This window comes from Capricornis sumatraensis, chromosome 17, assembly GCF_032405125.1.
Source record: "Capricornis sumatraensis isolate serow.1 chromosome 17, serow.2, whole genome shotgun sequence".
Taxonomy (NCBI): Eukaryota; Metazoa; Chordata; class Mammalia; order Artiodactyla; family Bovidae; genus Capricornis; species Capricornis sumatraensis.
The window spans coordinates 77,098,137-77,111,925 of record NC_091085.1 but is presented as its reverse complement, the minus strand read 5'-3'; the positions used below and the strand labels follow the sequence as shown (position 1 = coordinate 77,111,925).

General features: G+C 48.0%; 1 protein-coding gene across 3 annotated transcripts in view; it reads right to left on the bottom strand.

Annotated features, from left to right (window-relative positions):
• SLC5A1 (solute carrier family 5 member 1) overlaps nt 1–5,787 on the bottom strand; it is a 55,928-nt gene extending 50,141 nt beyond the window's left edge. For all 3 annotated transcript variants that reach the window (XM_068989809.1, XM_068989810.1, XM_068989811.1), the window contains exons 1-2: nt 5,602–5,787; nt 2,049–2,120 (exon numbers count right to left, since the gene is read on the bottom strand). In XM_068989809.1, the coding sequence (XP_068845910.1) occupies nt 2,049–2,120; nt 5,602–5,736 (207 nt within the window). In that variant the 5' untranslated portion in view covers nt 5,737–5,787. The remainder of the gene's footprint in view (nt 1–2,048; nt 2,121–5,601) is intronic.
• Nucleotides 5,788–13,789: the final 8,002 nt, after the last annotated feature.

Sequence of the window (13,789 nt, the reverse complement as noted above, 5' to 3'; positions counted from 1 at the left end):
ACCCACATAGACCTCTGACCCTGACTTGTTTGGTCAGGGTGGGGTGGAGCCAGTTCCTCTTATCAACCAGCTCTCAACCCAGATCCAAACCCAAGTGTCATCAGGAAGGAAGACATCATCACTGGTTAAGATGTGATGTGTTCCCAGGCCTAACCTAAAATGTCTGTCTCCTAGGGTGGTTCTGCCCCATGCCTCTGCCTTCTCATCAGCTTCTCCAAGACCCAGAGAGTGGAAGCTAAGGCCTTATCCCTAATGAATCAGCCCGAGGAAGTTTACATGAAGAGATATGAGTTTCCTGTTAAGGTGGGAGGAAGGAAGTAAAAAGAGGTCTGGATGAAACCGAGGCTGTATGAACGTGTGGCAGGCTTACTCTTGGGGGTGCTGAAGCATTCAGTGGGGTGGGGTGCCAGTTTCCAAACAACTAAAGTAAACTTGAAAGTCCTACTCGGTTTTCTAATTCAGCAAATCTCAAGTCCACTGAGATTTCGTGCCAGCCTCTGCTCTGAAGTCTGTAGAGCAGCAGTGCCCGATAGAACTCTCTAAAACGATGGAAATGTTCCAGATCCACAGCATCGAATATGGTGGCCGCCATCCACATGTACCTATTAAGCACTTGAAGCATGGCTAGTGTGGCTGAGGAAATAAATTTTCGATCTTATTTTAATTTCAATTTAAAAAGTCAATGTGGTTAGTGGCTACCATATTGGACACTGCAGTTCAGCCTTGTCTTGAACTTGGTGGTCACAACTTTTAGAAAGCATCAAAGGCCAAAGCATGAGAAGATAAAATGTGTCATGAGAGACCACCACAAGGGGCCCCCACAGAAGTCAGCAGCTGCCCAGTGTTCTTGGCCACCTTAAGGATAAGGAGAAATGACTTCAGGGATAAAGCTAGCAACTGCGAAGATACCAATTTACTTACTTGCGTCTTTTACATTTTGATGGTGCAGTGTAATGTATGGGCTCTTGACTCCCCAACCAGAGATCGAACCTGTACCCTCTGCTGCAGAAGCGTGGAGTCTTGACCACTAGACCGTCAGCCACGTCCCAAGATGCTAATTATTAACTCCCATCTCCGAACTGATCAGAGGGCAGCTGCAGGAAGGCCACGGCTTCCTCCTACCTTCTGTGCCGTGTGTTATGTCGGTGACAGTCTCTGCTTTCTCACTTCTCTTCCTCCATAGCTGTCACTCTCTTCTCATTGTACATATGCTTCATTAACCCCCCTTTCACCAGCCAGTCCTGCTCCTATCTTAGGCCCAAGGAATCGCACAATTTGGTCAATCTGGTCAACAGTAGTTTCGATGAGAACTCTGGATAGAACCGGTCATTGGGCTGACCTGATAACCCAGCAAAGCCCTGGGGTGACAGGATGGAAGGGCCCTCCCACTTTCTCTTCCTGCATATGTCTCTTCTATGCATATGTCCTATGATTGGGATTCTTCTGCCCATGTGCAAGTGTCAGGGAAAACACCGCACACACATACAAAATACAAAATCCACCAAGAGATGAGGAGAACCGTGATTGGGGACAGTAGGGGCTCCTCCTCCAGCTACTCTTCAAGTATTTGTTGAGAGCCTCCTGGGTATCAGGCCCAGTGTCAGGCTCCTGATGTAGACAGAGAAATCTCTCCTCTGTAGAACTTGAAGCAAAAAGAACTACTATTTACCGAGTTTCTACCCAATAAGAGGGTCTCCACTTCTATAATCCTCCTAGAAGGTAAATATCATCACTACCATCTTATAGAAACTGACATGGAAGCTCAGACGTGCCCAAGATCACCTTGGGCTAGGTGCTCTTTTTGCTCTTCCACACTGTCCTCCTTGTGAAGTCTTTCCTCTATTTATCCCTTGAAAAAAATGTCAAGCATTATTTCTTTAAAGCTTGTTCCCTTACCACTGCAGATTAAGGTGAATTGGTGACCTAGTGAGAAGGTGATCCATTTTTCAGCATCAAAGGCAAGAAGAAAGAATCACCACCTCCCAGAGCCAACAAGAAAGTGGGGAATATCATAGTTCAGGGAAATATGTATTTCAGAGAAAACTTACCGGCCACCACACCATACTTCGACCTGCCAGGAAGAAGCCTCCAACAGTCCCACGGTTAGTGGAAAACATGGCCTAGGGAGGAAGTGTCAAAAACTTAATAGAAAACCAGAACAGAGTACCCTTGCCAGCCAAGAGGACACCCCCCGTCTCCCCATTTACTCGCACTTTCTTCAACCTACTTTACTTTCTGAAATAATTCCACACTCTAGGACATCAGGTCTTAGCTCGGTACCAGGAAGAATTTCCTTGCCACCGGAGTCATCCAGAGATGGAAATAGCACCCCTGGGGGAGGTTTCTGCCGGAAGTTTTGGAGTCAAGCGCTGACAATTTGGAGGCTTCCCAGGTGGCTCAGTGGTAAAGAATTCATCTGCCAATGCAGAAGATGCAGGTTTGATCCCTGGGTTGGGAAGATCCCCTGGAGTAGGAAATGGCAACCCACTCCAGTATTCTTGCCTGGAAAATCCCACAGACAGAGAAGCCTGGCAGGCTAGAGGCCATAGGGTCACAAAGAGTTGGATGCAACTGAGTACATACACATGCTGACAATTTGTCAAGGTGATTTTGTCCAGTGGTTTAAACAAGAGATTTGCGAATAGGATGAAGAGGGTTGAGCATGATCAAGTTAGGCCCCCGCTTTCTGAGAATATGTGAGGGACACTGCAGCAGTGGAAGCGGTGGTAAGGACCATGGAGAGGGCGTCCCCAGAAAGGACAGAGTCTTAGGGAGGGGGAAGGGTGACATATTGGAAAGAGCACTGCCTTTGGCATCGAAAGTTCTGGGCTCTGGTCCCAGCCCTGGGGCTGATTCCTCTGAGTGGCTTCTAGTCACCCTCTCTGCTCCTCGTCTGTTAAATAGAAATGTTGGGCTCCCCCGCCACGACTCAGGCATCCAATGATGCTATTAATGCAAATGCTGCATAAAGCAGGGGTCAGTACGTTTTTTTCCATTAAGAAAAAGGACATGTGACGTGAGTTAGTGCTCAGGTGTGCCCAGCTCTTTGCAACCCCATGGACTGTAGCCCACCAGGGTCCTCTGTCCATGGGATTTTCCAGCCCAGGGATCAAACCCTCGCCTCCTGCATCTCCTGCATCGGCAGGCAGATTCTTTACCACGGAGCTACCTTGGACACTCTAAGAAAAAGGGCCAGGAAGTAAATAGTTTAGGCCTTGTGGGATATATATGATCTCCACTACATATTCTTTTTGTTTGGTTTGGTTTTCTACAACCCCTGAAAAGCATTTTTTTTTTTTAATCTTAACTTGTAAGCCATACAAAAATAGGCTGTGGGCCAGATTTGGTCCATGGGCTGTAGTTTAGCAATGCAAGCACAAAGGGTTTCAGGATATCTTAAGTCTTCCAGAAGGAATAGTCAGCTGAAAAGGATACAAAATTCCCCATAGAAAGTGGTGAAAGACACATGGAACTATACCCTAAAGAAATAAGAAATGAGACAGCATTTTCCAGTGATTAAAAGGATTTAAAAAAAAAAGAAAACATATTGGAAGTGACAGGGATGGACAAAGGGATGTTGGCCTGGGTGCCTTTTCTAAGTTGGGGAAGCACAGTGGGCCTGGATCGCTGTTTCTGCAGCCTGGAGATCACACAGGAGTCAGGATATCCGTCCCTGAGCCAAACCACTCTCGACACTCCATTGGAAAAAAGAAACTTAAATTAGAAGACAGCCAGCATGTTAAATGATCAGGGGGTGGGAGGCACTGACTAACAGCGAAAGACTAACTGTAGACAAACACTAACAGGCCCATTAGGCAGCATTTAACAAGACAAGGAATAAGAATTCAGAGACATCTGAGAAGTGTAAACGCCATGACCATCGGGACTGGCAGGGCTAAAATGAGATTGGTTAGGGGAGTTGAGCTCATCGACAATTGTCAGGGGACAGGAGGTACAGCTAGCAAACGATGGATTCCCAGCTCACTTGCAGCACTTACTAACACGAGCTGGGGTGAGGATGAAGGCAGGCAGGGTGGAGGAGCCCATGGTGCCATAGGAAACTGAGAGTCAGTGACCCGAGCTCCACGAATCACAACCTCAGGCAAATCACAATCACACAGAGCTTCGATTTCTTATTCTGTAAAATGAGGATTAGCATTCCTCCCCTCCTGGTGGTAGGCTTGAGATGTCCTACCCAACTGACCACTTTTGCCCATTTTACTTAAAAGAACAAAAATCATTCAGGGTCCGACTCATACCCTGGAGAGCAAATGATAGTATTGGGTTAGCCAAAACGTTTGTTTGGGTTTTTCTGTAAGATGTTGGACAAACACAAATGAACTTCTTGGTCAACCCAAGTATATTTTTAAAAGATTCCCAGAATCCATAATGAACTTTCAGATGCATCTCCCAGACCCTCACAGCCATTTATGAGGAGTCATAAGAACAGGTAAGATTGTACCCATTACACAGCTGAATAAACTGAGACTGGGCAGAGTTACCAACATTGAAAGAACACTGGAAGGTGTAGAAGCCAGTGCTAAACCTGAGAACCTTGGCCCCTGGCTGGACTTTCCACAGAGTCTAGGAAGCTGAGCCTACTGGGCAAGAATCAGTCACATAGACCCCTTGTGACACTTGAGGCCTTCAATCACATCTGGTTTCTTTTTAAATTACACTTTTCTTTTTAAAAATCAATACTTCCCTTTTTCTGTTAAAAAAAAAAAAAACACTCTATGACCATGAAGGGGTTAATGTCCACTCTCTTCTCCTCTAAGTCAAAAGACTTCAATCAGCTGCTAGCACCTCGGCTTCCTGGCCTGTCATCCCCCATGAAGGCCTTTGAGAGTGACTGGAAGATGTTCGCACTTAAAACACCTGTCTTCCGGTTGCTAGGTGTGCCAGAGTCTGTCCCAAGTGAAATTTCCAGGTTCAGGACTGCTAAGAACAAGTTTCTCTGGTTTGGTGTGTCCCCAGAGTCCCAAGAGGGAGCCCAGTCGCTTCCCTCTCCCCAGCCCAGCCCAGGCCACGCTCCGGCCTTCCTCCTCCTCCTCCTTGTCTCCCTGGGCCCAGCTTTCCCAGCTCGCTCTCACTCCAGCCCCTGCACGGGGCACAGGGCCTCTCCCAGGAGGGGCCGCCCCAGAGCATCTGCAGCTGGCAGGCACAGTGTCCTTCCCGACCCACCTGTTTCTCTTCCATCTGACTAAAGGCAGGAGGTAGTCACCTCCCTGGGGCTCACTGCTCAGCCCTGGGACCCTCCCTGCAGCTTCAAGCTGGTCCTCTGCTGCCTCTCAAGCCCCCAGCCTCTCCAATCTCTCACTCTCCTTCTCTGCCCACTGGCCTGGGATGCAGGAGCCTCCCTGGACACTGACCAGCATCCTTTCACTTCTGCTCACCCTTGCTTGCCCCTCACCTCACATGGTGCCCCCTGAACTCCTCTCAGACGTTTCCAAGTCACTTCCACCTGGCTCCACACACCCGCAGCCCACCCTCCCCTCCTCGGGCTTCACCAAGACCGTGGCTTTTCCATAGGCCCCCTTCTCCCTTCCTCCCCTTGGCCCTTGCACTCTCAAACCCCGTGTTTCAGAACCCCCCACCTACCCACAGCCCGACAGCCATCACCACCACGAAGTAGATGACGATGACAGAGATGTCAGCTGCATTGCGGATGCGCTCGTAGGCCTGGAGGGGCTCGGCGGTGGCCGTGGCCGGGGGGCTCCAGGTGCTGCTGTCCATAGTGGCAGCTCCAACGCGTCCCTCCTGCCCGGGCTGTTGGTTCCTTATGCGGCCTCCAGGTTAATCATCAGCCCGGGGAGGGGACCCGTGGAGTCTGGCAGCAGGACTGTCGTGCAGGGGCCCCAGCGCTGGTCAGGGAGCAACTCTGAGTGCAGAATGAGGAGGAGCTGGCAGAGCCGTTGGCAGGAGGTGGGCGGGTAGGTAAAGGCTCTCCAGAGAGCGGGGTGGGGCCAGCCAGGGGGTGGTGCCCGCGGAGCACAAAACCCCACTGTGCTCCCATTGCTGGGCACCCAGCAGCCTCGCCTGGCCTGCTGTGGGGCCACACCCAGGCCAGGGCTCCAGCTCTTCTACTGAGGAGCCAGGCTGCCTGGGGCTGGAGACCTCGAAGCTGCAGATCACCTGCCCGCGGACCGGTCTCGTGTTCCCTGCAGACCTGGCTTCTCCATGTGTGAAAGGCATGCAGGACTGTCCCAGGAATCAGCCAAATTCTTGGTCTCCGTGGAGAACATTCTGGGGAAAATCAGAAGTTGCTGGATGTCGCTGAAGAAAAGTCAGCGTGGTGACAGTATCTTAGCCAAAGGGATGACCACTCACCCACCCGCCTTTCTGCTCCTCTACAGCCTGCAGCGCCCCCACGCACGACTAACCCAACTTAAGGAAGGAGACACCGAGACTGGGAAAGGGGACCCCCCGGGAGCTATTTCCTTGCCTTGCACCTCACCCAGTGATGTTATTTGGGACCTTTCCAAGGCAAGGAGGGAAGATGCTAGAGAATACCTCCCAAGGAGCTCACCAAACCCTGGCCCTCTCTGGGGCTCAGCCTGTCCACCTGGAAACACGGTCTAATCTGGAAGTCGGAAGAGAGGGCGGTGAGGAGAGGCGTGGCTCACCCAGGGGCACACGGTGAGCCAGTGATGGAGGTGATCATGCAGCCCAGGCCCGGGCAGGCCTCATTCAGAGGAGGGCTGGGATGCTTTCAGGGGCTGGTGCTGGAAAGCCCCAGGTAGGCCCTCTAGAGAGGGGAGCCTTGCTGGGTGATGAGATGCTTAGAGTGGGGAAGGTCCACCCAAACCCTGCCAGGGTGCGATGATGCCTCGGGCCCTCCCTGCCCACCAGACACCCAGCCACTGCTTAAAGTCAAGCAGTCCATTCCTTTGCACCACACTGCCTCCGAGGCCACTCCCATCCATCCCCCAGGACCATAAACTCTGTGAGGCTATGTCCAAGGCCCATCTTAATTCCTGTCCACCACGTGTGTACCTTGTCTGATTTTTGTTGGTGTTGATGTATGGCAGAAACCAACACAACATTGTAAAGCAATTATCCCCCAACTAAAGAAATGAATAAACAGTGAAAAAAATAATACCTGTCCACAGGAAAAAGAAGTTCCCCATCTGGGGATCTTGGGAGCAGGGGCTCTTCACCATGGATGCCTCCCGTGACTTAGAGCTCAGCCATCAGCCACAGCGTGGAGCCGCTCACCTTCAATCCATGTCTATCGGCTCCCGCATTGAGTAAAGCTTTTTTTCACCTGGCTCTGTGCCAAGCAGAGTCCTTCCCCTCAGGGAACTTCCAGTCTAATCTGGAAGTGAACCCACCCCCAGGAAAAGTCCAGCATTGAACCCCCAGCAGCAGGCAGCCAGCCCATGCCCAGTTCTAAAAGTGAAGTTTGCGGAAATGAGAAAACTTAAAACGTGAGTGGGAGGAAAGCTCAGAAGTGCTAATGGACCTCAGGGGGGCACACAGCTGTTCTTTGACCCTTTCTAGGGCAGCACCCCTCCAGTACTCTTGCCTGGAAAATCCCATGGATGAAGGAGTCCGGTAGGCTGCAGTCCATGGGGTCGCTAAGAGTCGGACACGACTGAGCGACTTCACTTTCACTTTTCACTTTCATGCATTGGAGAAGGAAATGGCGACCCACTCCAGTGTTCTTGCCTGGAGAATCCCAGAGACAGTGGGCCCCCGTCTATGGGGTCGCACAGAGTCGGACACGACTGAAGTGACTTAGCAGCAGCAGCAGCAGGGCAGCAGAACATAGGTGGCCAGAGAGGGTAAGGCACGGGTAGCACCCAGGGAGAGACAGGGAATGCACTCATTCATTTATTCATTCATTCATCCTTGCAACAAAAGAGCAGCTTCTGTGTGCCAGGTCATGTGCGATGACACTGGGGTTATAGCTATGAATGAGACTCACAGGGTTCCTGCCCTTCTCACAGGGCTTCCAGCCCAGGAGTGGAAACAGACTGTCAGCAAAGATGAGACATATACTTCTAAAATTAGCACAGTGATACGTGCTTTGCAAGAGAAGTACTAATGCTCCAAATATCTAGCAAGGATTTTGACCCAGGAATGAGTTGAGGTTGCGGGAAGGTCTGCTTTGGGCAGGGTCCTGAAACAGAAGGAATGAGTCAGGTAAGAGTGGAGTGAGGGATGTACCAGGAGAAGGCAAGCATGGTGGGGGAAGGAGAGGATTTGTCTACAGTGTGTAAGAAGTCACCAGCTGGGACTGAAAATAAAAAATAAATTAAAAGCATGTCATCCATATATACGGAATTTAGAAAGATGGTAATGATGACCCTGTATGCGAGACAGCAAAAGAGACACAGATGTATAGAACTGACTTTTGGACTCTGAGGGAGAGGGAGAGGGTGGGATGATTTGGGAGAATGGCATTGAAACATGTATACTATCATGTAAGAAACGAAGTGCCAGTCTATGTTCAATACAGGATACAGGATGCTTGGGGCTGGTGCATGGGGATGATCCAGAGAGATGATATGGGGTGGGAAGTGGGAGGGGGATTCAGGATTGGGAGCTTGTATACACCTGTGGTGGATTCATGTCAATGTATGGCAAAACCAATACAGTATTGCAAAGTAAAATAAAGTAAAAATTAAAAAAAATAAGAAGAATAAAAATAAAAGCATGTCATCAGCAAGCAATCCCCACCATGGCTATCCCCAGGCTTACTGAGGTCCTTTTGCAATTTCTCTTCCTCGTTGGTCTCGAAAAGAACAAATCAAGCCCGAGAAAATAGTATGGAGGCTTCTCAAAAAATTAAAACTAGAACTACCGTATAAACCAGTAATCCCATTTCTGGGAATACATCCAAACGAAATAAAACACTGTGTCAAAGAGATATCTGTCCGCCTGTGTTCATGGTAGCATTATTTGCAACAACCAAGACACGGAAACAACCTAAGCATCCCTGACGGACGGATAAAGAAGTGTGACACAAAGACAGAAGCATAGATCGATGGAACAAAAAGAAAGCCCAGAGACGAATCCACACACCTACGGACACCTCATCTTTGACAAAGGAGGCAAGAATAGACAATGGAGAAAAGACAATCTCTTTAACAAGTGGTGCTGGGAAAACTGGGCAAGCACTTGTAAAAGAATGAAACTAGAACACTTTCTAACACCATACACAAAAATAAACTCAAAATGGATGAAACATCTAAACGTAAGACCAGAAACTATAAAACTCCTAAAGGAAAACATAGGCAAAACACTCTCCAACATAAATCACAGCAGGATCCTCTATGACCCACCTCCCAGAGTATTAGAAATAAAAGCAAAAATAAACAAATGGGACCTAATTAAACTTAAAAGCTTTTGCACAGGAAAACTATAAGCAAGGAAACTACTAAGGTGAAAAGACAGCCTTTAGAACGGGAGAAAATAAGAGCAAACGAAGCAACTGACAAAGAATTAATCTCAGAAATATACAAGCAACTCCTGCAGCTCAATCAGAAAAATAAATGACCCAATCAAAAAACGGGCCAAAGAACCAAACAGACATTTCTCCAAAGACACACAGATGGCTAACAAACACATGAAAAGATGCTCAACATCACTCATTATCAGAGAAATGCAAATCAAAACCACAATGAGGTACCATTTCACACCAGTCAGAATGGCTGCTATCCAAAAGTCTACAAGCAATAAATGCTGGAGAGGGTGTGGAGAAAAGGGAACCCTCTTACACTGTTGGTGGCAATGCAAACTAGTACAGCCACTATGGAGAACAGTGTGGAGATTCCTTAAAAAACTGGAAATAGAACTGCCATACAACCCATTAATCCCACTGCTGGGCATACACACTGAGGAAACCAAAATTGAAAGAGACACGTTCATCACAGTACTGTTCACAATAGCCAGGACATGGAAGCAACCTAGATGTCCATCAGCAGACGAATGGATAAGAAAGCTGAGGTACATATACACAATGGAGTATTACTCAGCCATTAAAAAGAATGCATTTGAATCAGTTCTAATGAGGTGGATGAAACTGGAGCCTGTTATACAGAGTGAAGTAAGCCAGAAAGAGAAACACCAATACAGTATACTAACGCATATATATGGAATTTAGAAAGATGGTAATGATAACCCTGTATGAGAGACAGCAAAAGAGACACAGATGTATGTATAGAACAGTCTTTTGGACTCTGTGGGAAAGGGCGAGGGTGGGATGATTTGTGAGAACATCATTGAAACATATATATTATCATATGTGAAACGAATCGCCAGTCCAGGTTCAATGCATGAGACAGGTTGCTCGGGGCTGGCGCACTGGGATGACCCAGAGGGATGGGATGGGGAGGTAGGTGGGAGGGGGGTTCAGGATTGGGACCACATGTACACCCATGGCAGATTCATGTCAATGTATGGCAAAACCACTACAATACTGTAAAGTAATTAGCCTCTAATTAAAATAAATTTTAAAAAAGAAGAAGGTGTGATATATATTACATGATGGAATGTCATTCAGCCATATAAAAAGAAGGAAATCTTGCCATTTGTGACACCATGAATGAACCTTAATGGCATTGTGCTAAATGAAATGTCAGGCATGGAAAAACAATTGCTGTATGATCTTACCTACACTCTAAAAAAAGGAAACTCATAGAACCGAAGAATAGAATGGTAGTTGCCAGGGGCCGGGGGTGGAGAAAATGGTGGAGACATTGGTTAAAGGATATAAGTTCTAAGATGAACAAATTCTGGAAATTGAAAGCACAGTATGGTGATTATAGTTAACAGTATTTTGCTGGAAGTTGCTAAGAGACCTTAAGTGTTCTCATCACACAAAAAAGAAAAAAAGGTAACTACGTGAGGTTAGTTAACTTGAAGGTGGTAATCATTTCACAGTGTGTTCACATATTAAACCATCACATAGTACACCTTTTAGAGTCCTGTGGTACAACCTAACCTTTTTTTTTTCTTTTCCCCTGAACAGATGCTTCCAGAGGAAGAAAGTATGCTGCACCATCTGCCTTCACAGCTGGCCAGAGCTGCTGAGTCACTGCTCATTGGTGAGGATCCTATCCACCCCTCTCCTGCCCTCCCTGTGGCCAACAAAAACCAGGGTCTGGTCTTTTAAAAGGACTTTGTTACTAGAACCTCAGAGAAAAAAGCAGGCCAACCAACCTGACGTGGGGAAGATGAGGCTGATGAAGAAAGACAGATGTGAGAGCACGAAGCAGAACCCACCTGAATCCACACAGGTTCACAACCTCTGGTCAGATTGGGGTCTTCAGTCTGAAAAGCTAGGTGCTCACAGATTCACAGCTAAACCTGACTGTTGGAGAAAAATATTCAAATGACTCAGATTGCTAAGCCAGTATCTACCGATGGACAAAGAGACCCAAGATGTGGAGGGTTGCTGCTTTCCTTATTTCATCACTGAGTCGTGTCTGACTCTTTTTGTGAACCCTTGGACTGTAACCCACCAGGTTTCTCTGTCCATGGGATTTCCCAAGCAAGAATACTGGAGTGGGTTGCTATTTCCTTCTCCACGGGATCTTCCCAACCCAGGGATGGAACCAGAGTCTCCCGAGAACCCTGCAAAAAAGGCGGGTTCTTTACCACTGAGCCACCTGGGAAGCCCTCATCATTAAATGGGAATTGTCCCATCTCCTCTTCCTGCCTCCCTTTTCACTGCTCATCTATGCAGGTCTCACAAGAGTCCAACCTGCTCCTGCCAGCCAGGAAGGTCCTCCCCAGCAGGCCCCTCCGTCTCTCACGGGCCAAACTGTGCCACTTCTGAGGACCACATTGTGGGATGGTCGGCTCCCAAACTCTTGTCCCACAGTAAAGTCGACAGCCTAGGTGGGGAGGCCGTGAGTTTGGGAGATTGTCTGGGGAGGGGACCCATGTGTCTATCCTGAACCTCAGCTCAGCCATCACCAGCAGCGGACCATGGACAGCTCACAGGCATCTGTGACTCCCATTTGAAGAGAGACAAAGGACAGTCAGGCAAAGACTGTCTTATGTACCTGTGAGGTGCAAATGAGATGTGAAGAGGCCTGTTGACAGTGAAAGGGTGAAAGTGAGGGACTGAGGGGGCTACCATGATTTTTCTCTGCTTTACCTTTTCCTGGTTATAAGCACAGGTGTGAGACTCAGGTTGTTGACTAGTTTAAGTAAGATTCGTCAGTCTGAAATTACCATGAACTCAGTGGCAAATTCCCACGAAACAGAAATTGGACTTCCCTGGTGGTCCAGTGCTTGAGAGTCCACCTGCCATTGCAGGGGACACAGGTTCGATCCCGGCCTGAGATTCCACACGCCGCAGGGCAGCTAAGCCTGTGCACCACAACCGCAGAGACCGCGCCCCAGAGCCCATGAGCCACTACACGAGAAGCCCATGCCAAACAGCAGGAGAGTGGCCCCCACCTGACAAGCGCAGCTAGGGAGGCCCACCTGCAGCAGTGCAGTACGTTAAATTGTTTAAACAAATCTGTTCTCTCACTGTTCTGGAAGGCAAAAGTTCCAAATCAGTTTTACTGGCCTGAAATCAGGTGACAACAGGGCCACACTCTTGAGGTTTGAGGGGAAGGTCCTTCCTTGCCTCTGCCAGCTTCCAGTGGCTGCCAGCATTCCTTGCTTGTGGCTACATCACTGTAATCTCTACCCCTGTCTCTTTGGGTGTGTGAGTGGTTAAATACACATAGCGTAAAATTTACCACCTTAACTGTTTTAAAGTGTATAGTTAGTGGCGTTCAGTGCAGCCACCGTGTTGTTCCACCATCACCACCATCTGTCTTCAGAACCTTTTCACTTTCTCAGAATGAAACACTGTGCCCACTAAACAGTAACTCCCCATCCCCTCTTCCCCCAGCCCCTGGAAATCAGCACTGTACTTTCTGGCCCTACGAACTTGACCACTCTAGGGCTCTCGTGTACATGGAATCACACTGCCTGCCTCCAGCTTCGCATTGCCTTCCGCTCTGTGTTTGTCTGCCAAGTCTCCCTCTCCCTCTCCTTTACAGAAACATTTGTGATGGCATTTAGGGCCCACCAGAACTATCTAAGATGATGTATCTTTATCTCAAGCTCCTTAACTTAATCACAACTGTTAAGACCCTTCTTCCAAATAAGGTAGCCTTGACAGGTTCCAAGGTGAAGACCTGTTACCTCTGGGTGGCCATTATTTGAACCACTGCAATCAGTGATGGTAAAGAAATCTGAATGTGGAAAGCGTTGATGGACCAAGACTGAATCCCCCTAAAACTGGTGTTCCCTGCTGAATTTGTACTTCACTTTTCTATCCGAAACTGTATTCTCTTTCTTGTCCAGTCCCTGCTCCGCTAAGGATTAAGGAATATTGAAGAAAAGCTAGCTTAAAACTCAGTACTAAAAAATCTAAGATCATGGCATCTGGTCCTATCACTTCATGACAAACATTAATAGAAAGGGTAAAAAATGGAAGCAGTGACAGATTTTATTTTCTTGGGCTCCAAAATCACTGAGACAGTGACTGCAGCCATGAAATTAAAAGATGTTTGTCCACTGGAAAGAAATCTTTGACAAACCTAGACAACATATTAAAAATCAGACACATCACTTTGCTGACAAAGGTCCATATAATCAAAGCTATGTTTTCCCAGTAGCCATGTATGGATGTGAGAGCTGGATCATAAAGAGGGCTGAGAGCTGAAGAATTGATTCTTTCAAACTGTGGTGCTAGTGAAGACTCTTGAGAGTCCCTTGGATAGCAAGGAGATCAAACCAGTCAATCCTAAAGGAAATCAACCCTGACTACTCA